This window comes from Chenopodium quinoa, unplaced genomic scaffold (assembly GCF_001683475.1).
Source record: "Chenopodium quinoa cultivar QQ74 unplaced genomic scaffold, ASM168347v1, whole genome shotgun sequence".
Lineage (NCBI taxonomy): Eukaryota > Viridiplantae > Streptophyta > Magnoliopsida > Caryophyllales > Amaranthaceae > Chenopodium > Chenopodium quinoa.
Window position 1 is genome coordinate 1,157,381 of NW_018745054.1, and position 19,346 is coordinate 1,176,726.

Below are 19,346 nucleotides of genomic sequence, written 5' to 3' on the forward strand. Positions count from 1 at the left end.
GCACACATGAAGACGTGCTCAGCAGATTGAGCAATTATATTAGACATTTAGACAATAATGCTAAAATCAGGCATGCAAAAAAGTGTTTATCTCACTTGTTTGCCTTGCCATAGGCAGTTTGTCTCACCCTGGATATGTGAGGATGTGTTGGAAATAATTTTGTCTTGGTGCTAATGGTAAGTCCTCAAAAGCACTTAATACCCAGTCATAAATTCATAATATGAAATAGAGGAAGCAACTAAAAATGTGAGAAACAAAAATATTTTCAAATTCAGCATAACGTCATGCTATATAATTATAAGTTTTATGCATATAACATGTATATCAGTAACCCCCATACCGCAATTTGCCGTAAAAGAATACCAGTTGTACAGAAAAGGAGTTTGGTTTGATCATTCCTGCAAGAAACGAAATGAACAATAAAATAAAAAAATAAAATAGGATCGACGATATATGGAATAAAAAAAATTAAAAAAAAAAAAAAAAAAAACAAACAAACAATTATAACCAATAAATTAGAACACAAATTACTGCAAATGTCTAGTCCAATAAAAGTAGGGGATGATAGATACTTCATCCATTCAAAAAAATTGCAGTGTTGACCTTTTTAAGAATTTTCAAATATATTGCAACATACCATTTGAAGAAATTTCATGCAGCAAATACCCAATATACCCTTACTAATATTTACAAGTTTTAATCTCGCTTGGGTTTTCTATGTAATTCACGTGATTAATGTGGTTTTCTCTTTCACCCTTATCTCACTTTGTTAATTCTTGTGCATCCCACCACACCTTTCCTTTCCCTCAATGTTGCAATATTTTGAACATGGGAAATTTATAAATATAAACATGAAAATGAAAGTTGGAAGAATCAAGAAGAAAGAATACACCTATACAATTTTTATATCTACCAGGAACCAGAAGCGCAGCTGCACAAACTAGTATATTGTTACACCTTTACATGACGAACATACTAACTCTGAAGTGAATGACATTACTAAAATTTGTTCCCTAAAAAAAAAAATTTGAACAGCATTCAGATCAATAGAACTGCCGCCCTATGACATTTGTTTTCTTTTTCTTTTGTATTTAGCAAGTAAGAAAGGAAAGGAAGGGGAGGGAAAGAGGAGGAAGGGAAGGGTAAAGAAAGGGAGGGAAGGAAGGAAAAAGAAAGGGAGGGGGAGGTGAGATCCATTGTCCCTTCCTCTCTCCAATTATGGAGGGATTATGCTTATTAAAGAAAGAGGGAAAATGGATCCCTCCTCTCCTTCCCCTTCCTTCCCCCAATCCTTTACCCAAACAAGAGAGTTTGTCCCCCTCCCTTTCTCTTCCCTTCTTTTCCTTCCATCTTCTTCTATCCAAACAAAGTATTCTTAGCCGAAGTCCACTAATCAACTCTATTTTACAAAATTTCATACATCCTCTACATGTGACCTTAAGAACCAGGGTAAGATCCTCGGCACTTTAATGTAAGTAGGGATAATTGGCTGTTAATTTTAGACTATATACCTAGAAACATTTTTGAAACACTTACACACTTGCAAAAGGGTTGAGGTGCAAAAGAAATCGATGATTTCTGAACTTCTAACATACTCCTATTGGAAAAAAGTTGTCCTGAATAAAACAGTTTTTGAAAGAAAAGTTAAAAAAGAAAAAGGTTTTCTAATAACTGCAAAGTCAAGTAACTCCTAGAAACCCACCTACCCTAGTCATAAGAGGATTAAATATACTCTGAAGTGGACTGAAAAGAGCTTACTAATCTAGTTCTAATTAAATCCGCCACATAATTTCCATAAAAGTATTGTGCCACAAACTATTACTTGGCCCTACAAACATCACAGCAGCTCCAAAACAATGAAGGGCCAACTGGCCAATCAAAAGTCCTATCACATAAAGCAAAGAACTTCGTCCAAGAGTTATTACCCGATGCAAGATCATACAATGTACATATAGCAAGATTAGATGAGGGAAATGGGAAAAGATTACTCTGCTGTCCATACAACCTCCAAGCATTATCCTTAGATGGCAACTAATAACATGAATTCAACCTTCATTGTATATTATTGAATACTTCAATTTGAACATAGCCATTATTCAGAAGCTTAGTTCATAAGCTTAGTTCACGGCCATATAGTTCACCTCATAAGTTATAAGATGGATCTACGTTATTTGTACACTTCATAGCACTTCTACTAGAGTCAAACAGTCAAACATCGGTTTGGGATCTCAACAATTTATTTTGTACCAAATATACTAACAATAATCAATTAATCAGAAATTAGCAGAACACTTGGACATGTATCTTCATTTTCCTTGTTAAAACATTCAAGATAGAAGAATGATTATAAATTCTTTATTACTTCGAAATATCGAAAGAAACAATTATAGGTATTAACCCTGACAAATCTATGCGAAAGATAGGGAAACGGGAACCTTGCACTATCCAGCCGAACTTGGTAACCAACTAATGATCCATTTACACCAGGTGCAGGTTCACATCTCTCATCGGCCACCCTTTCAGCAACAGAAATAGCCTGAAATAAAACACAAACAACAAATCTTATATACAGCAATGATGCATCATACATTACCCCGCACTAGTTAAAAAAGGTTATAATAAAGTAACAAATCTAATCCTAAACAAACTTTAGTATCCCAATCAAAATCAAGATTTTTGAGTTAAGCAAGGCTAGAGAAAATCTGTGATAGGGCTGTTAGGTTGGAAGTAATTCGGAAAGAGAAAGGTAAATTAAACCACTAATTCCCTAAGTGTGTGTTTGGTCAGTGTTTTTTCCATTTTCCGTTACACTCATTTAATCTTTGGAATTCCCCTGACTATATATTTCTTCATTCCCACCTCCCCTCCGGGACTTGAACACCAGCCACCACTTAGTCTAGCCATCAAGAAACACCACCTTAGCCATCAAAATTCCAATAAACACCCACAAGAGAAGTCTCCCAACAACTAACACCACTATATATCAACCTAACCACATATTTAGGCCCTACTTACATTTCATAACATTATAAGTTTAGTTTATATGTTAAAAGTTACCAGTTATCCGCAGCGGATTATACATTATAAGAAGGATGACCAAAATTTAAAAATTTATACAAAAGTTCAACGCTGTTTGGTCAGATTGTCTGACCCGAGAATTTTTTTTCTTAAGGAACACTGATTTTATTAAAGGAGGCACTTGGGGTGCTCTAAAAACACACCCAATTGTTCCCTGTCATGGTAAAGAACTACGCATGAAAAGGGTGCCAACCAAAAATGCAAGAAAATATGGCTTAGATTCTCCTCAGCACCACCATACAAGACACTCATTACAGGAGACAGGCACTTACTGCTATTCTTCGTGGCTGTGTACATACAATGTTGCAATGCCCACCACGACCAGCCACAATCATGTCATCCAGTATATATTGTGGAACCTACAATTATACCAGATAGGTTATAATTATCATGCTGATAAGACAAAAAACAACCAGCAGATTCATACATCAAGATGCGTCAGCTTATGAGAGAAGGATATGAGGATTCACGATTCACTGAATTTCAAAAACAATATGCCAGATGTATCAGCTTCAGTTACCTGAGTAGTCTTCCCAGATCCTGTTTCCCCACAAACAACGACGACATTATTTTGCTTCAACGATCGCAATATCTCATCTTTTGTTTTAGCTATAGGAAGTGCTGTTCTGGCTTCCAACATGCTCTGCAAGCAAAGAACAAAGAGCCTTATCATGCTAAATCATCTGAGGACGCAATCCATGCATGTTAGCGGCAAAAAATTGCTGAAGTCTACAGTCTTTTACAAGCATTGACGGAAATGTAATAACCTATCAGATAATTACAAGCTCATATAGCACATAATTAAATTAGTCAAAAGTTGACATTTTTACTATTATATATATATATATATATATATATATATATATATATATATATATATATATATATATATATACACACACATATATATATATATACACATACACGTATATATTTACATACATACATATATATATATATATATAGTAGTCAATTATACGACACAAACCTTGTATCTTGGTGACTTCTGTTTGTTTTCTAGTTCTTCTCTTAAGAAGAAACTTTCCTTTTCTTTCAAAGGGTTATTGCCTGCAAAATGCATTAAACAACCCAATAACTATAAATAGAAATCTTTGCAGACTGCTTTAAGATACAAAATGAGGTAATATTGACCTTCACAAATAAATGAAATATAAAAGAATTTTCTGGGGAAGGGGAATACATATTCAATCCATTATTTGGGGTTAGACTGTTTACAGTCCTTAGAGATGTACACATATAAATCTCAAAAAGTATTTTTGGATATAGTTATGATGGAATTCAAATTTTTAGTTTACTGCCCAACAGCCTGACATCCCAGCTAGTTCAAATATGAATTTGACATAAACAGAAGTCAGACCTGCCCCAGTTGAAAATCACATTATAATGTTATGTTTCAGTTTCACAATGTTACCTTAAGACTGCTATCAACCACACAAGCATATAGGTGGAATTCAGTCCAAGAACCTTTACCCAATATGAGTTGATTGTGGATTTAGTTGTTTATGTTTTCTCAAAGCACCTTTTAAACATAACTTCTTGTATTTGATAAAGTCAAGATGATTTGTAAAATTGACTTTTACCGTGAGACATACAAGATGCTGCTTCTAGTAGACTCCCTACAGCTTCTACAGAACTACACTATACATTTTCTTTCTCATGGCTTGCGTTTGTAGAGTTTCGAGGATGGCTTTTGGTTCTGCTGCTTAAATTTTTAAATACATCATCTGAAGCTATTTTTCTATCTCGTAATGAGCATCAACTATAATGCAAATTAATCAGAGTGGCTACCAATTACACATAAAGTTCTCATACTCTGAAGACTTGCAGCAGCAGATTGTTCATCAAACATATCAGAAACCTTGTTCTGACTGGAATTATCACCAACATCGGCTGAACTAATCCCTACTGAAGAATCCGCATTTAACAATGATTCCACAAAAGCAGCCCTTCGATCTTCCATAGAGTCTTCAATCACGTCTGACAAATCCCCTGATAGCACAAGCATTTGAGAAATATAATGATACATAGAACTACCATCAGTACATTCCAAAGTTCACAACACTTACCTTCCTGCCATTTTACAACCAGCGAAGCATATGGCTCTGTAATCAGAAACCGAACAGGTATATCAGGAAACAAGCGGCAAAGGGAAAAAGCAGCTACTCTATTCTGCGCTTCCTGGAACAATAAAACAATAAAAGAGACACTGCTCAACTCATACACTAGTTGAGTTCTCTGATGATTGAATCCGAATCTTGTTTACTACTTTACCACAAAGATTAGGCATAAAACACAATATAAACTTAATGTCAAGAATGCAAGTGTGAACATATACAAGTACATATAGGAGACTTTTTCAAAAAGCTCAAGGTGTGCCACGTAAAATATCTTGTCAAATATATTAACTTATGATGAAATATTGCTTTACAGGTACTAACAATAAAAATAGATACTCTGTATTTTTAATAAGATTATTGTCATCCAAATCTATAGCAAATTACTTGTAGATGAAAATATCCTCACTCTTCACAAAACAGTTATGATAAATGTGAATCCCCCCCCCCCCCGGCATGATATATGTGAACCCCCCTGGCCTTATTGTTTGGTTGCTTGTTACTTATATAGGTTAGTTTGATCATCTCACTATCCTTATAGATCCATTGAAGACTGATTCATATTTAAACAGACCAAGCAGTAGTAACGCAAAGTAATGTCGTTAAGAAAAAATAAAGGGTGAGTTGTATCTTATCGTCAGCTTGACATTTCCAACATCTGTCCTTTTTGTAATTCCCATGTTGAAACACAATAGCACTTGTTTCTCAGTTGCGCTTCTACTCTGATCTCTGGAACTCTACTTATGCTACCGATCAGGTAGGTTTCAGTAACCTCCATCACTCTTTAACTGAGTTTTTTTGCACTTTGAAAATTAATTTAGTTTGCAATATTTCTAAAATAGTACTCTTTTTATGGAGTACATGGAAAACTAGAATTAATATCATATTTAAAATAGTAACATCAACTTAATTAATAGACGCATCAGAAGTTTTTCTGCATGTAAGGAATGGCAATCTGTGTCCCTTCTCGATTCTATGGATACTAGATCTACTTTGACTCCTATTTTCCGTACACAAACTATTAAAAAATTGGGTGTACAATAAATATTGTACACCAAAGGTACAATTACCCTAAAATACTCAACAGTAACCATAGTATCAAAATAAAAGTTACTTATGTTTTACAGATAATGTTACCCTCTTTACAAAAAAATTGCACTATAAAAATTATTCCTAATGCATAAAAATAACCATATTACCTATTATAAAATTTATCCCTAAGAAAAAACCTTCCAAGTTATTATACAGAGTAAAAGATTATAACATATTATAGTTACCCTAAGCTAGGTTTAAAGTTATCCCAAACTGGTTAAAAGTTACCCTAAACTAACCGATGTAAAGTACAATTTATGCAACCTTTCAAATTTTGTCAGCAAGTCTCTCCCTCCTACTTGTTATTGTAAACTTAATTTTGACGAATTTTTTATTCATAATGCTGCAAGAATAGTTATTAAAGATCATATGGGGAACCATATAGCCAATGGAGCTTATAGCTTTTTCTGAAAAGATCATCACAATTCGTCATAGTCTTCTGTTAGCCCATTCTCGTAATATTCCAATTTTTTTTAGGAAAAATTGAAAAGACTAATCCCACCTTTGGCACTTCTGCTCAAAGCAATCCCACCTTTACCCTTTATCTGCTCAAAACAGTCCCTTGACCGGTTTATTAAGTTGGTAACCGGTTGAAGAAGGTGACTTGCCACTTGTCACAGTTTAATTGGTCTTTTTTAAAATTAAAAAAAAAAAACCCCACTCTGTGCCGAACAGTAGTCACCCTTCTCTTTCTCGCAAATTCTATGGTGGAGGTGGGTTTCGAGGTCGGGTGGGGTTAGGCAAGGGAGTGACGAAAAGGGAGTGACGGAATGATTGAGTTAAGAGGTGGTGTGGATTTTTCAGAGGAGGTGGTTTTTGCGTGAGTGAGGGTTTTGGGGTGGGGTTTTGGTTTAGTGGTGGGGGTAGGGTTTTGGTTTAGTGGTGGGGGTGGGTTTCCGGTTCAGGGGTAGGTGGGGTTCGAGGTGGGGAATTGGTGGGGTTAGGGGTTTCGGAGTGAGGTTAAGTTCGGTTCAAGGGTGGGGGTCAGTTTGCTTCAGGGGTGTCGGGATGGAGCCGTGGAGGTTCGGTAGGGTGGGTCAGCTGGGTTTGGGATCTTGGGGTGGTGATGTGGTGGTCATCAAGTTGTGGTTAAGGAGGGGTGTGTTGCCATGGAAGAGGGTGCTGAGGTGGGACGCGAGAGATTAAAGGAAAAAAATTTGAGAATATGGGTGTAAAAGATGGGATTGTTTTGAGCAAAAGTGTCACAGGGATTATTCATTTCAATTTTTCCTTTTTTTTATCGAGGGTGATAATCTAACAATAATTAGTTACACGACAATTTCAGCTGTCCTTATGACATTAATAATTCTACAGTCGTTAGCATAAGATCGGCAGTAGATTATGACATTATGTAGCTTCCTTTGGTTACTAAATAACTTTAATAAGAACTGAGGAACAATAAGGAACAATATTCCCGTAAACCACTCGGTACTAAACCATCAATCAAGCAATCAATCAAAGCCTTTTTCATCCCATAAGTGGAGTCGGCTACATGAACCAAATCTGATTATTCCGTGTAGTCATCCACAAAAATCTTCCTCCTCCATCCCTTACGATCCAATGCTTCATCCTCATGCAAATCCATACACTTCATATCCTTCCTAGCTCCTTCCAACCAAGTCATTTTCAATCTCCCTCTCCCTCGTTTAACCCCTCCATGGTCTCACTCTTCCACTCTTCGAACCAGTGCACCCTCGAGTCTCCGTCTTACATGCACAAACCAACGCAGGCGATTCTCCCTTACTTTATCTGCAATGCCTGCCACACCTACTTTCTTGCGAATAACATCATTTCTGATTCTATCTCTTGGAGTGTTCCCGCACATCTACCTTATGCGCATTTTTGTAACCTCCACCTTTTTAATGTGCTCCTTCTTAGAAGCCCAACATTCTGTACCATAAAGCAACACTGATCTTATGGCAGTCTTGTAGAATTTTCCCTTCAACTGTAAGGGAATGCTTCAGTCACATAAAAGTCCCGTTGCCGCTCTCCATTTAAGCCACCCCGACTTAATCTTATGGGCCACGTCTTGATCAATGTCACCATTTTTTTGGATGATCGACCCAAGATACTTAAAACATTCACTCATGGTCAATTCCTTTCCATCCAAACTCACCACTTCATCACTTGTCCCCCTCTGAGTACCAAAGCAACATACCAAAGTGAACATGATGTCCAACTCCGTTCCTAGCTCCTCCATTCGTGGTCTTGTGGATCCTTCTCCTGCCCACCTTGTCTCTTGGAGGCATATGATGTTTACAAGTCTTCTCTTCATCACTTCTACCACTTCTGCTGATTTCCCCGTAAGAGACCCCACATTCCGAGAACCAATTCGCAAACTAGAGTCCTTTCTCCCACGCTCCCTCATACCACGCGGACTCGTACCATGCTCCTTCCTGTCCCCCAACTGCAAGCCCTTGATCATTTGACACCACACTTGGGCAATGTGGCGCGTTGCCTCCACGCGACGACCTAGCAACCCTTGCATACTTATCACTGCACCGGGGTCGGTACTAAACCATGCTAAAAAAAAAAAAAAGGAATGCCACATAACATTTAAAGGCAAAAGCATTGAACCTACACCACACAAAGCCCCAAGAAGCAAACAAAAAAAGTCCTATATTGGAATCTTATGATTTCTTGCGAGCCACATAATCCACAAAAGAGTCGAGCAATTAATTAATCATATTGGTATAAAAAGTTAGCACCCTTGTGACATATTGGTATATAAGTTATCGTCGGCGACATATTGGTATAAAAGTTAGCAAGTGGCAACAAATTAGTATAAAAGTTAACAAGTGGTGACATATTGATATATTGGTATAAAAGTTAGTGAGTGGCGACATTTAACCCTTTTTTTCTATCCGGAATAAGCGCATATAGTACACATCATTATTCTTAATTTTGTAACTTTACTGCAATGTTTTTCTTTACTTTTCTCTTCTTTATATATTTATTGAATATTTCTTGGACTCTATTAGAAAAAAAAAAAAAAAAGAAATCAGAGAATAATAGAAGAAAATTCAAGATCATGCATACGAATTATAAGTTCGGAATTACATCGAGCTTTCATTTTTTGGCAATATATAATAGTGTACAAATGAATTTGCTCCCATTTTCTTAAAAAATTAGAATTACAAGTCAATTTCAACTTGTTTTGAGACATAAAATCCAAGGAATTTCTCTTTTCTTTCAATTTTGAGATTTTAAAATGTTACCCGTACAATTTTTTTTGTTATTATATTTCAATAATCTTAGGTTTATGGGCATGGACGGATGAAGTAATTCGCATTAAATAAGTATTAACAACAACAACAATTGAAAAAGTTAAAACAAAAATAAAATTAAAGTGATACGTTAAGAAAAAAATGGTTTAATTGTCAACTTTTATACCAATTTATCGCAACTTGTTAACTTTTTTACCAAATTTCGCAACTTGTTAATTTTTATACCAATTTGTGGCCGGTAATAATTTTTATATCAATGTGTCGCTAATGTGCTAACTTTTATACCAATGTGGTCAATTGGCCCAAAAGAGTCATCAAGCCACTTTTAAGAGTCTTCCTCCCCTTTATTTCCTATGGCCAACATAAATTAATCTGGAGAAACACCAATATGGAAGAAAACACCCAAAACTACTTTTCTTTCCTTAAGGATAAGAAAAACGCAAAGTCCAAAACATCCTATTTTATCAAATTGTCAATGCCAAGGAAGGTAGCAAGTTTATGATCCTAGCAAGAAGGTCCACACTCAAAAATGCATTGAAGAAAACAGAATAAAGATGATGGTCTATAAAACACATATCATACAATAATTAGGAACTTGTTCCTCATTGTGAACATCAAATATATTATGCAGCCACAGACTTGAAAAAAGGACTAAAGTCAGTACCTCAGCAGATTCAAAAGTTTCATCCTGTCCAGGGAGCTGCAGTGTGATCAAACCACCAGCTTTACGGCTCTTACCCCTCCCAGTAGATTTACGCAAAACACTAACACTGTAATTAAAACCACTTCCTTTTTTACCCAATTTGTCAAATTTTGGAGGGTCCCAACCTGACCTTTGGCACAATTGATGAAGAACAGCTTTAGGAATCCTAGGTGGATCACCCTGTAATATGTAAATTTTATAGTCATATAACAATCATACAGGCGATACAGCTGTGATGAAAAACACAAAATTTAGAGGACGCACTGAAATATAACGAAGATAAATATTTTATTATGCATTGAAATTTATAAGTGAATCAAAGATCAAGACTACAAGTAAATGTTTCCTACTCTTTCTCTCTCCAATATCTTGCTGTACAATGTACTTAGCAGAAAAATCATTACTTGATTTTCCTTCTCACTTTCTTAAGTCAGGAAGTAGATTAAATTACTACTGTGATAACCTCTGTTACATTATTAAAGTTAGCCAAAAGAACATTTAATACCAGAAAAAAGGAAGATACAAAAGGAATTGCAGTCCAGCAAAGTCATGCTTGAAGAAGAAAAAAAGCATTACATCAAAACTAACAAACCAGGAAATAACCATGAGCATGATGAGCTGAAGCCAAAAGAACAATATCTGTTGTCAAATCACAAAGTACCTTTTTCCAGATGCCCTCCAATTTTTCCAAGTCTTTACTAGTTGGTAAACCTCTTGTTCTTGCTTTGTTTTGTTTCATCACGACTTCAGCAGTTAAGGCCGCATTACTTGAGTCACCTTCCATGAAAATGTTGCAAAGCTCAATATCTTCAGATTCCTCTTGTAGAGGTTCCACCTCATTGAAAGGAATGTTTTGTACTGTTGCCTCATCCCTGGAGCAATTCTCCATCCCCACTTTATCAAATAATGAATCAGCCATTGCTTCTATATTAGAATTGCCCTCCTTGTTGTATACAGAACAAGGTGCCTCCATTTTAGCAATATCAGACATGAACATATTCAATTCCCCTGGTTCAAAAATACAAGTCTTCTTAGATTGAATCATACTTGTCTAAAAACCCTGAAAGGAATTTCGTATACTCAAGATCAACCTAAATCAAAAATCTCCTGCTTCAGCAGGCGGATTTTATTGCTAGCTGCTTCTTGGCTTTTTTTGTCCTTTTTCTCCTTAGCAACAAAAGCTTCCAAACGTGCAGATTGGTACTCCTCAATAATTGTATCATATGACCTAGGTTCCTGTAATAGACATTGTTGTCATCATTTTTGAAAGCATTAGTAAGTACGAAATTGTTGTCATCATTATTCAAAGCATTAGTAAGTTAGTAACTACGGTATTGTTGTCATCATCTTTCAAAGCATTAGAACTACTGCTAGTGCTAGTCAGAAATAAATTTAAACCATATTCAAATGCATCATAATTCACAACTAGATATCTAAACAAAAAGAGCTATAATTCTCTTCCATTGCATGGGATGTTTAATTTCTGTATTTAAAATACCAATAAAAAAAAGACAACAATGACATAACAACAATCCTAGAAATTTCCTCTGTTCTTATAATATTGCAACATTTACCTCTATAGGAAGTTTCACAAAATTGCAACATACCCACTTTAGGAAAACGAGTATCTATCTTTGCACTGCAAATACCCTGGTCATCCTTACTTGTTACTTTTATTAATGCTTGCAATCACATTGACAAGTTTGTAATTTGCCTTTACCTCTCTTCCTTTTTTCCCACTACCTAAAATCTTGTGCACTTCCCCTATGTTACGATACTAGAAGAACAAAGGCAGTATAAAAGATAATGAAGCTCTCCTTATCAGCCTTAACTACTAAGGTATAGAACTTTAGATGATGGCAAGACAATGTTAATACCTTTTTGCAAGAATCTTCATCTGACAGCATATCTTCCCAATTTTCGGTTTCTATCTGCAAAGGCAATTAAACATTCAGATGCAAGAAAAACATATGGATAACTATATGTCATTTCTATCTGCAACGTGAGGCCATTTACGTTTTACTGGTCCATCCTCTACATAGATTAGCACATGATATTCACATAATTACCTTAAATTCATCGACAAATAACGAGGGGTGCCTACCAAAGCTTGATTCCTCCAAATATTTAGGCATCTACCAATAGCCCAACTACAAAAGGGAGTGAAAAAGGAAGTGCTTTCCTGATATTTTATTAAGAAATGGCAGGACAAAACAGTTTGTGCTCCCAACACCACCAACATCCTCCCGTCTTCCTCGAAATCCACTCTTTAAGCACTCCCTAATCCGTCATCTTTATCACCATTTCTCATCTTGTCAACAATAATTCCCTCCAACTTTGTACACCAATCAATATAATGCTCATAAACGTCCACATAAAAAAAATAAAAAAAAATAAAAAATAAAAAAAAAACAAATATTTAAAAAAAAAATTTACAAAAATGTAACAAAAATAACAGAATGTTTACCTTAGGCAAGAACAAGTACCATTCACAAGAAAGATGAAGCAAGCAATCGACCAAAAGTTAACCAAAATTAAAGAAAATAAAGGGACGGAACTAAATATGTCAAAGATTGACCCAACCCAAAAAACCGACCCATTTTTTGGGTTTTGAACACATTTTATCAACCTGAAACCCATTTTAACCAGAACACACCCGCACAAAAGCAAATCAAAAGGTTTTGGGGCTAGGTTATCCGTTGAGGTTAAAGGAATTTTTTTTAATAAATATCAAGTAAGCAGTAACTTAAACGGGAAAATGCAAATCCTATTTATACTATTGAAGTTAATCGCCTCCCATTTCTTTCATTCTTACTCATCTCTCACTGGACTTCCTCGGTTGCCAGAAATGACTCCAAAATGAAGAGTTGCACAACCGGCGTTAATCCAACAAAAGTTGCTTAAAAGTTGGAAATTGACAGCCTTTGTTGCTTAACAGTTGAAATAATAAGGTGCAAACAGAGTTTGAAATGTCTAAAATGTATAATATTAGGCGAAAAAATTAAATAATATAAGTACTTATAAACCCATTGGGTTAACTCGAGCCAAACTTTGAGTTAGGGTCTTGTATGTTTCAACACATAACCCGACCCAAAATAACCTATGACCCGAGATGACTTGACCCTAACTCAACCTGACAAACCCAACTGACAGGTCCAATCCAGACACAACACTAAATACTCTATTAGCATGAAAGAAAGCTAAATACACCACTCGTTTTGACAAAGTAGCTGAAGAAAATTCTCAACCATGGATATTCTTACCATTTGTCTTCAATGGAAACCTTTCACCTTTCTAACCGATATATTTTGTAAATGACCTCAAAATGTAGAAGGGTTCATTAAATGTATACCAACCAAACTAAATAACTCTATCAAAACAAACAAATATTTTGATATGAAAAAATATTGTACTTTAACTACAAATAGACTAACTTGGGAAATAGAATCACAAAGTACAAGAGGACAAAGAGTCCCCACAAAGAGACCTTGGGAATGTGTTATTTGGAAAGCCCTTGGTACCTTAGCACATTATGAAACAAACACAGTTTCTTTATCATACAATAGATCATGTGAGATGGCAACACCATTAAAATACAGCCATTTCGCTCCAGCCAGACACACCATATAAAAACAACCTCTCATAAAAATATTGTCACATGACAATGCAAAACAAATGATAACGTGTGCTCACTAGCAAAACATAAAGTGCATTCCTAAGGGAATAGCCTAGTATGATCGACCTTATGTATTGAGATTCCCCAAACTAGTAACCAAGACAAAAGCTTTTACCAAGACAAAAGCTTTTACCCACTTCAGAACCTTAGCCTTGCAAATACATGTTTTAAGAGAGCAAATATGGGAAGGGAAATTACAAAATACAGAAAAATCAAACTAAAATTGCTCTTTTAGTAAAGAAACTTCAATTTGTGGAGAAGAAAAAGTAAGGCATTGGAAAACTAGGTTGCATACACTTGACTTCCTCAATCAAGGGAAATTAGGAGATCATTACGGTTGTGATTATGTGAAAAAAATTACAGGTACAATTGGTTCAGAGAGAGAGAATGTAAACAATTGTATAAGCTCCAAAGAATACACAAGCACAATAATAATTTTTTAAACAAAAACATATAAAAATTTCCTGTTTTTGATGCCATTTAAGAAAACCTACTATGTTTCAAGCCAAGTGGAGCTTATCATATTCAATAAAGAGTTAAATTAGGGGAAACGTGATCTTTTCACTACTTTTCTTTATTAGTCCTAGATCTTAAAATGACAAATATACAAAAAAGATGGCAACAGTCTACCTCTTCCTCTTTTTCCATGTATTGACGAATCCAATCAGCTTGAGATGGCTCATGTAAAGCTAAGGAGTTATCATCGCAACGACCTCTAGTTATGACAGAAAATTTATGCACTTCATCGTCAGACCTTGTTGTTGTATCAGCTGGGGGATTCCAATTCTCTTGTGCAGTAGACACCACACCAATCGAGCCTCCTAAAACAAGGTAGACAAAGACATTATATATATTTCAAATTTGAACACCAACTCAGGGTTTCCACACTATAAACATGTTATACGGTATTTAGAATGGTATTCTGTAAACATCATGATGTGAATGTTGTTTATGATAGCCACCTGAATGCATAGATAATCCGTCACGGAACTTAACAGGTAGTTCAGTCCGGGATAAATTTAAGCATAACCAGTCCAACGCAACTTCAAAAGTTGCACCATCCTACAAAGGTCAAAATCAAAGCAAAACAAACTTAATTAGCAACTTTAAAAGGAACACTTATTAATACAACATTTGAAAGGGAAGTATAAGCAAAGTTAGTACTAGCATGTGCATGCTTTAAACAACTACATCAAACATATTATAACGCCTCCTATACATTCTTCATATTGTCCACACGTAGTTCACACTTCACACCAATCATTTGAAATGGATAAGGTCATATTCATGGGTCAACGCCTAACATATTCCCACTTATAACGTGCACGTAGCAAGGGGTAATATTATCAGAGAAAGCAAGGTAACATAATTTCATTGGTAACATTGAGGTCTAAAGACTTCAAATTTATTGACAGCAAGGTGATAGATTTGGTCTTGCCTTACAGAGGGGTAAAAAAATTATTGCAGTAATTTTATGTTTCTCCAAGCTATAAAAAAAATTATAATTATGATTAACTACTGAAAAATGGCTTTTAGCCAAATGAAGTTCACTGAGGCTCCGTTTGTTTTGAAGGGAAATACTTTTCAGAAAAATGACTTTCCATAGAAAACAATTTTTCCAACAAAACCATAATTACAACTATAGTTTTCCTTTTCCTTACAAGAAGAGGAATAGGAAATTAGAAATGGGAAGAGATGGATGGAAGGAGAGGAAAAGGATGATAGGAGTAGGAAGAAGATGAATGTTTTCCACACTTGGAAAAAGTGTTTTCCACCTTCAGAAAAATTGTTTCCATTCTTACAAACAAAACCAGATGGGAAAAAACAGAGAATGGGAAAATCGTTTTACTAAAAAAGGGTTTCCGTCAAACCAAATGGAGCCTAACTCCTAAGTGAAGCTGGTTCATTATCCTCCCTATTTAGCTCAGTTTCTCCACCTCACAACGAATTTATTCAAACAATATCATACAAATATTAATCATTAAAACATGAATCCAAAAAATAATAATAATAAGTAATAGACTTCAATTAGAGCATGCTTGACAAATTCTTTAATTCAAAGTAATTCTTAAATAAAGCATTGTAAGTTGTTTCCTTCTTCACTATGATAAATAAACAATCAATAACAATGTAGTATGCACTCCATCTCAGCCTGTTAAGATCAAACAATCAAATAGAATTAACATCAAAATCCAATTCATCAGAGATACAAAATTAATTAAAAACCAAACGATTACAATAATTCAACTTCTAAACAAAAATTGACATGCTAAATCAAATTGATCAACTACAATAATAGTGATAAAAAAAAATAAAAAAATAAAAATAAAAAAATAAAAAAATAAAAAAAAAAAACAGGTAAGTAAACTACGAGTACCTTAAGCGAAGAGAGAGCACGTTCAATCTGATCATCAGAGAATCCTTTGCCAGAGAGATTTTCGTAAATTGATTTGAGCTTCTTGGTTTTCTGTGCTTTGGAGAGAGAAGACGACTGTGATTCTTCGAACGTCGGGCGGACAGTGGCAGCGTCGCTGCTATTGTTGAGCAACAAGCGGCGCAGCCTCTGCTCATTCTCTGCCGATAACTGCAGCTTTGGGCCTCCTGCTGATGAAGAAGAATTATTCTTTTGCTGCTGCTGCTTTTGTTTCTGCTGTTGTTGTTTCTTCTTTGGAGCCATTTTCCCCTTCGCAGAAGCAATTGTGTTGCTCAAATGCTCATTTCCCTTTATATATACTACTTTGTAAGCTATTCACACAACTTAGTTGGCCAATTTTATTTATTTTTTAAATGGTAAAGGGGACCCTCACAATATATCAATCCTCATGTTTTTTTTGGTCCAATATTTACGGGTAACACACTTGAAAATAGAGGGAAAGGTAAAAGAATCTATACTTCCAAGTACCCTCACTTGGTAGGATTCGAAGCCCCATAACTTACTTGACCAATTAACCACATTTGTATAACATAACACATTGGTATAAAACTTCATATAAAAGTTAACAGGTTGCGACAAATTGGGATAAAAGTTAACTATTTTTTACATTTAACTTTTTTTTTCTTGTCGGAGCACTCATCTAATATAAAAGTGCTTTTTTCAATATTTCTATGTCCTTTTGTTGTTGCTAATGCTCATTTAATGTCAAATACTTCTCCCCTCCATAACCACTTAAATTATCAAAAATGGATTTAGTTTAATGTTCTCACACTATGGTCGTCAAAAAACTTGTTGAGGAAAATATTGTTCTTTACTTACTAGTCAAATATTCTATCTTGTTCTAGAATATTAAGGGGTTGTCATTATTGTTATTGGTTTCAAAATGATAACCTCGCTAACGTAACACAATAAAACAATAAAGATGTTATCATTGAAAAAGTTTTAGAAAAGTTGGATAGCTAAAGAAATGAGTAGATGAACATGTGTCAAAAGATGCAAAAACTTTCCATTAATTAAAAGATAAAGTCAGGAATACAATTGTACAAGGTTGAAGGAAAGATTACCTTCATGTTCATACAATCTAAAACCTTTATGCAAAAACAGTGTTAATAAGCTATTGTTCAAATGAATAGTGAAATGATGATCTTACCCTTTAGGTCCACCTTAACAGTTAAGCAAGTGGATGGTTCTCCCACCATTTTTTGCCACGTAGTTTGCCTTTTTCGCCTTCTCCTCCCATCCTTTCACTTTGCTTTTCAGATTTTCATGCTCTCCCATAGCTCATCTTCTTCCTAGCTCATTTTCTCATCATATAACTCTCTCTCCTCCATTATTTGGTCCACAAATAACTTTTGTAGTATTGAGTTGGAGGCGATGCTTTGTGGTGGTGAAATTAATTTCCCCAATAGAATTCGCAAGCTTGCTGCATTTGGTTTGATCACCGGCGACAAGATTGATTGGGTAGGTGACCATTACTCTTTTATCATATCACCATCTTTCATCATCATCATTGTCTTTATCATCAATTTTATCATCATCAAAATATCATTTTCTTCATAAAAAAAGCATATATCGCCTCTGTTCGGGGACAATTTGTAACACCACTAAAATTCACGTATTTTAAAACAATAAGAGTAACCTTTTAACTTTTAAAACTTATCGAACCTCGGAAGTGTTACTGCTACACTTATTTTCCTTAGTAAAATAAATGCAAAGCAAAAATGAAAATACAATTTAATAAGCTAAGTAGTCTAAGATTCTAAGTGGCGGAAAAATAAATAGTCATTACATCCAAACTATAAATTATTTTAAAATAAAGTAATTGCGGAAAAAGAATTAAGCTCAAAAGTAACTAAATTATCATGGCTACGTTATTTTTCTATCGTCTCCTCACACGTAATCAAGTACCCTCTTACCAACCTGTAAAATAAATCATAAACAAGAAAAGAGAGACAAACTCCCAAAATCAGATTAACTGATTAATTCCAACTCCATCTCGTAAAATAAATAATTTTAGTTCAAAAACATTTTGTACATGATACAGATACATAGACATTATGATATAAAACTATTATTAAATTGTCACACAACACTTTATTATTTATTGATAAGAAATAAAAAGAGAACGTCAGTAAGTCGGGACTAGTCCTAGTCACCACCTACTTTACATAGGGTCGCGCATAACCTAAAATGGCCATGAAAATAAAAAAAGAATGTCCCTAGTGTGCACACCTCTCACTAATACCCAGTGATTAGAAGGAAGACTAAACAGCAATATACGTTAATTATTCAAACCGACTAGTAGCAACCATAACTACTAGTGGGCAATTTGTTCTTCACCCTTTCGGGTTTCATTTCCCTTCTTAATTTCAATGTACTTTTTAATAGATTAAATTGTCCGATCGCATTGCACACAAATATTACACAAATCAATTTAATCCTAAGTAACAATATTCCAATTTCATTATTAATAGACCAGAGTCATTCTACATGACATATTAATTATTATTCATTGTCCGAAAGGCATTGGAGACCATCAAATACATATAATCAATCATCCATATTCCAAAATTCTAATTATTCTAAAACTCATATGATACCAATTGGTTAAATTTTCGAAAATACTAATACTAGTACACACAATATAGAAAGTATCAAAATATTATGGTTTCATAATATCATACGTCATTCATTACATTTAATCACATAAGCATATAGTTGGCACATAATAAACCAAAATATTTTCCTAACAAGATTCTAAAGATGATGGACATTGAAAATTACCTTGAGTTACGCAAACCTAAAGGTAAATAACCTCCGAGAGTTCACCTAGTGGCCTCTGTCTACAAATACACCCAATAAATAAGACTAAGTTAGTGTGTTGTCGTATGCTTAGTAGAAATAGGGACACGAACCTAGTCTAATGTTAGCCTTAATTAGATTCTGATTTGGGTATTTTTACCCCGCCACGTGGGCCAACCAGAGTGTGACACGTGTCACC

At 34.9% G+C, this 19,346-nt stretch overlaps 1 protein-coding gene across 2 annotated transcripts in view; it reads right to left on the minus strand.

The window, feature by feature from the left end:
- LOC110709164 (DExH-box ATP-dependent RNA helicase DExH7, chloroplastic) overlaps positions 1-16,625 on the minus strand; it is a 54,777-nt gene extending 38,152 nt beyond the window's left edge. For both annotated transcript variants that reach the window (XM_021887380.1, XM_021887379.1), the window contains exons 1-14: positions 16,289-16,625; positions 14,874-14,973; positions 14,542-14,732; positions 12,113-12,166; positions 11,327-11,471; positions 10,897-11,243; positions 10,197-10,415; positions 5,166-5,277; positions 4,912-5,088; positions 4,067-4,146; positions 3,599-3,721; positions 3,351-3,437; positions 2,436-2,536; positions 341-398 (exon numbers count right to left, since the gene is read on the minus strand). In XM_021887380.1, the coding sequence (XP_021743072.1) occupies positions 341-398; positions 2,436-2,536; positions 3,351-3,437; positions 3,599-3,721; positions 4,067-4,146; positions 4,912-5,088; positions 5,166-5,277; positions 10,197-10,415; positions 10,897-11,243; positions 11,327-11,471; positions 12,113-12,166; positions 14,542-14,732; positions 14,874-14,973; positions 16,289-16,588 (2,094 nt within the window). In that variant the 5' untranslated portion in view covers positions 16,589-16,625. The remainder of the gene's footprint in view (positions 1-340; positions 399-2,435; positions 2,537-3,350; positions 3,438-3,598; positions 3,722-4,066; positions 4,147-4,911; positions 5,089-5,165; positions 5,278-10,196; positions 10,416-10,896; positions 11,244-11,326; positions 11,472-12,112; positions 12,167-14,541; positions 14,733-14,873; positions 14,974-16,288) is intronic.
- Positions 16,626-19,346: the final 2,721 nt, after the last annotated feature.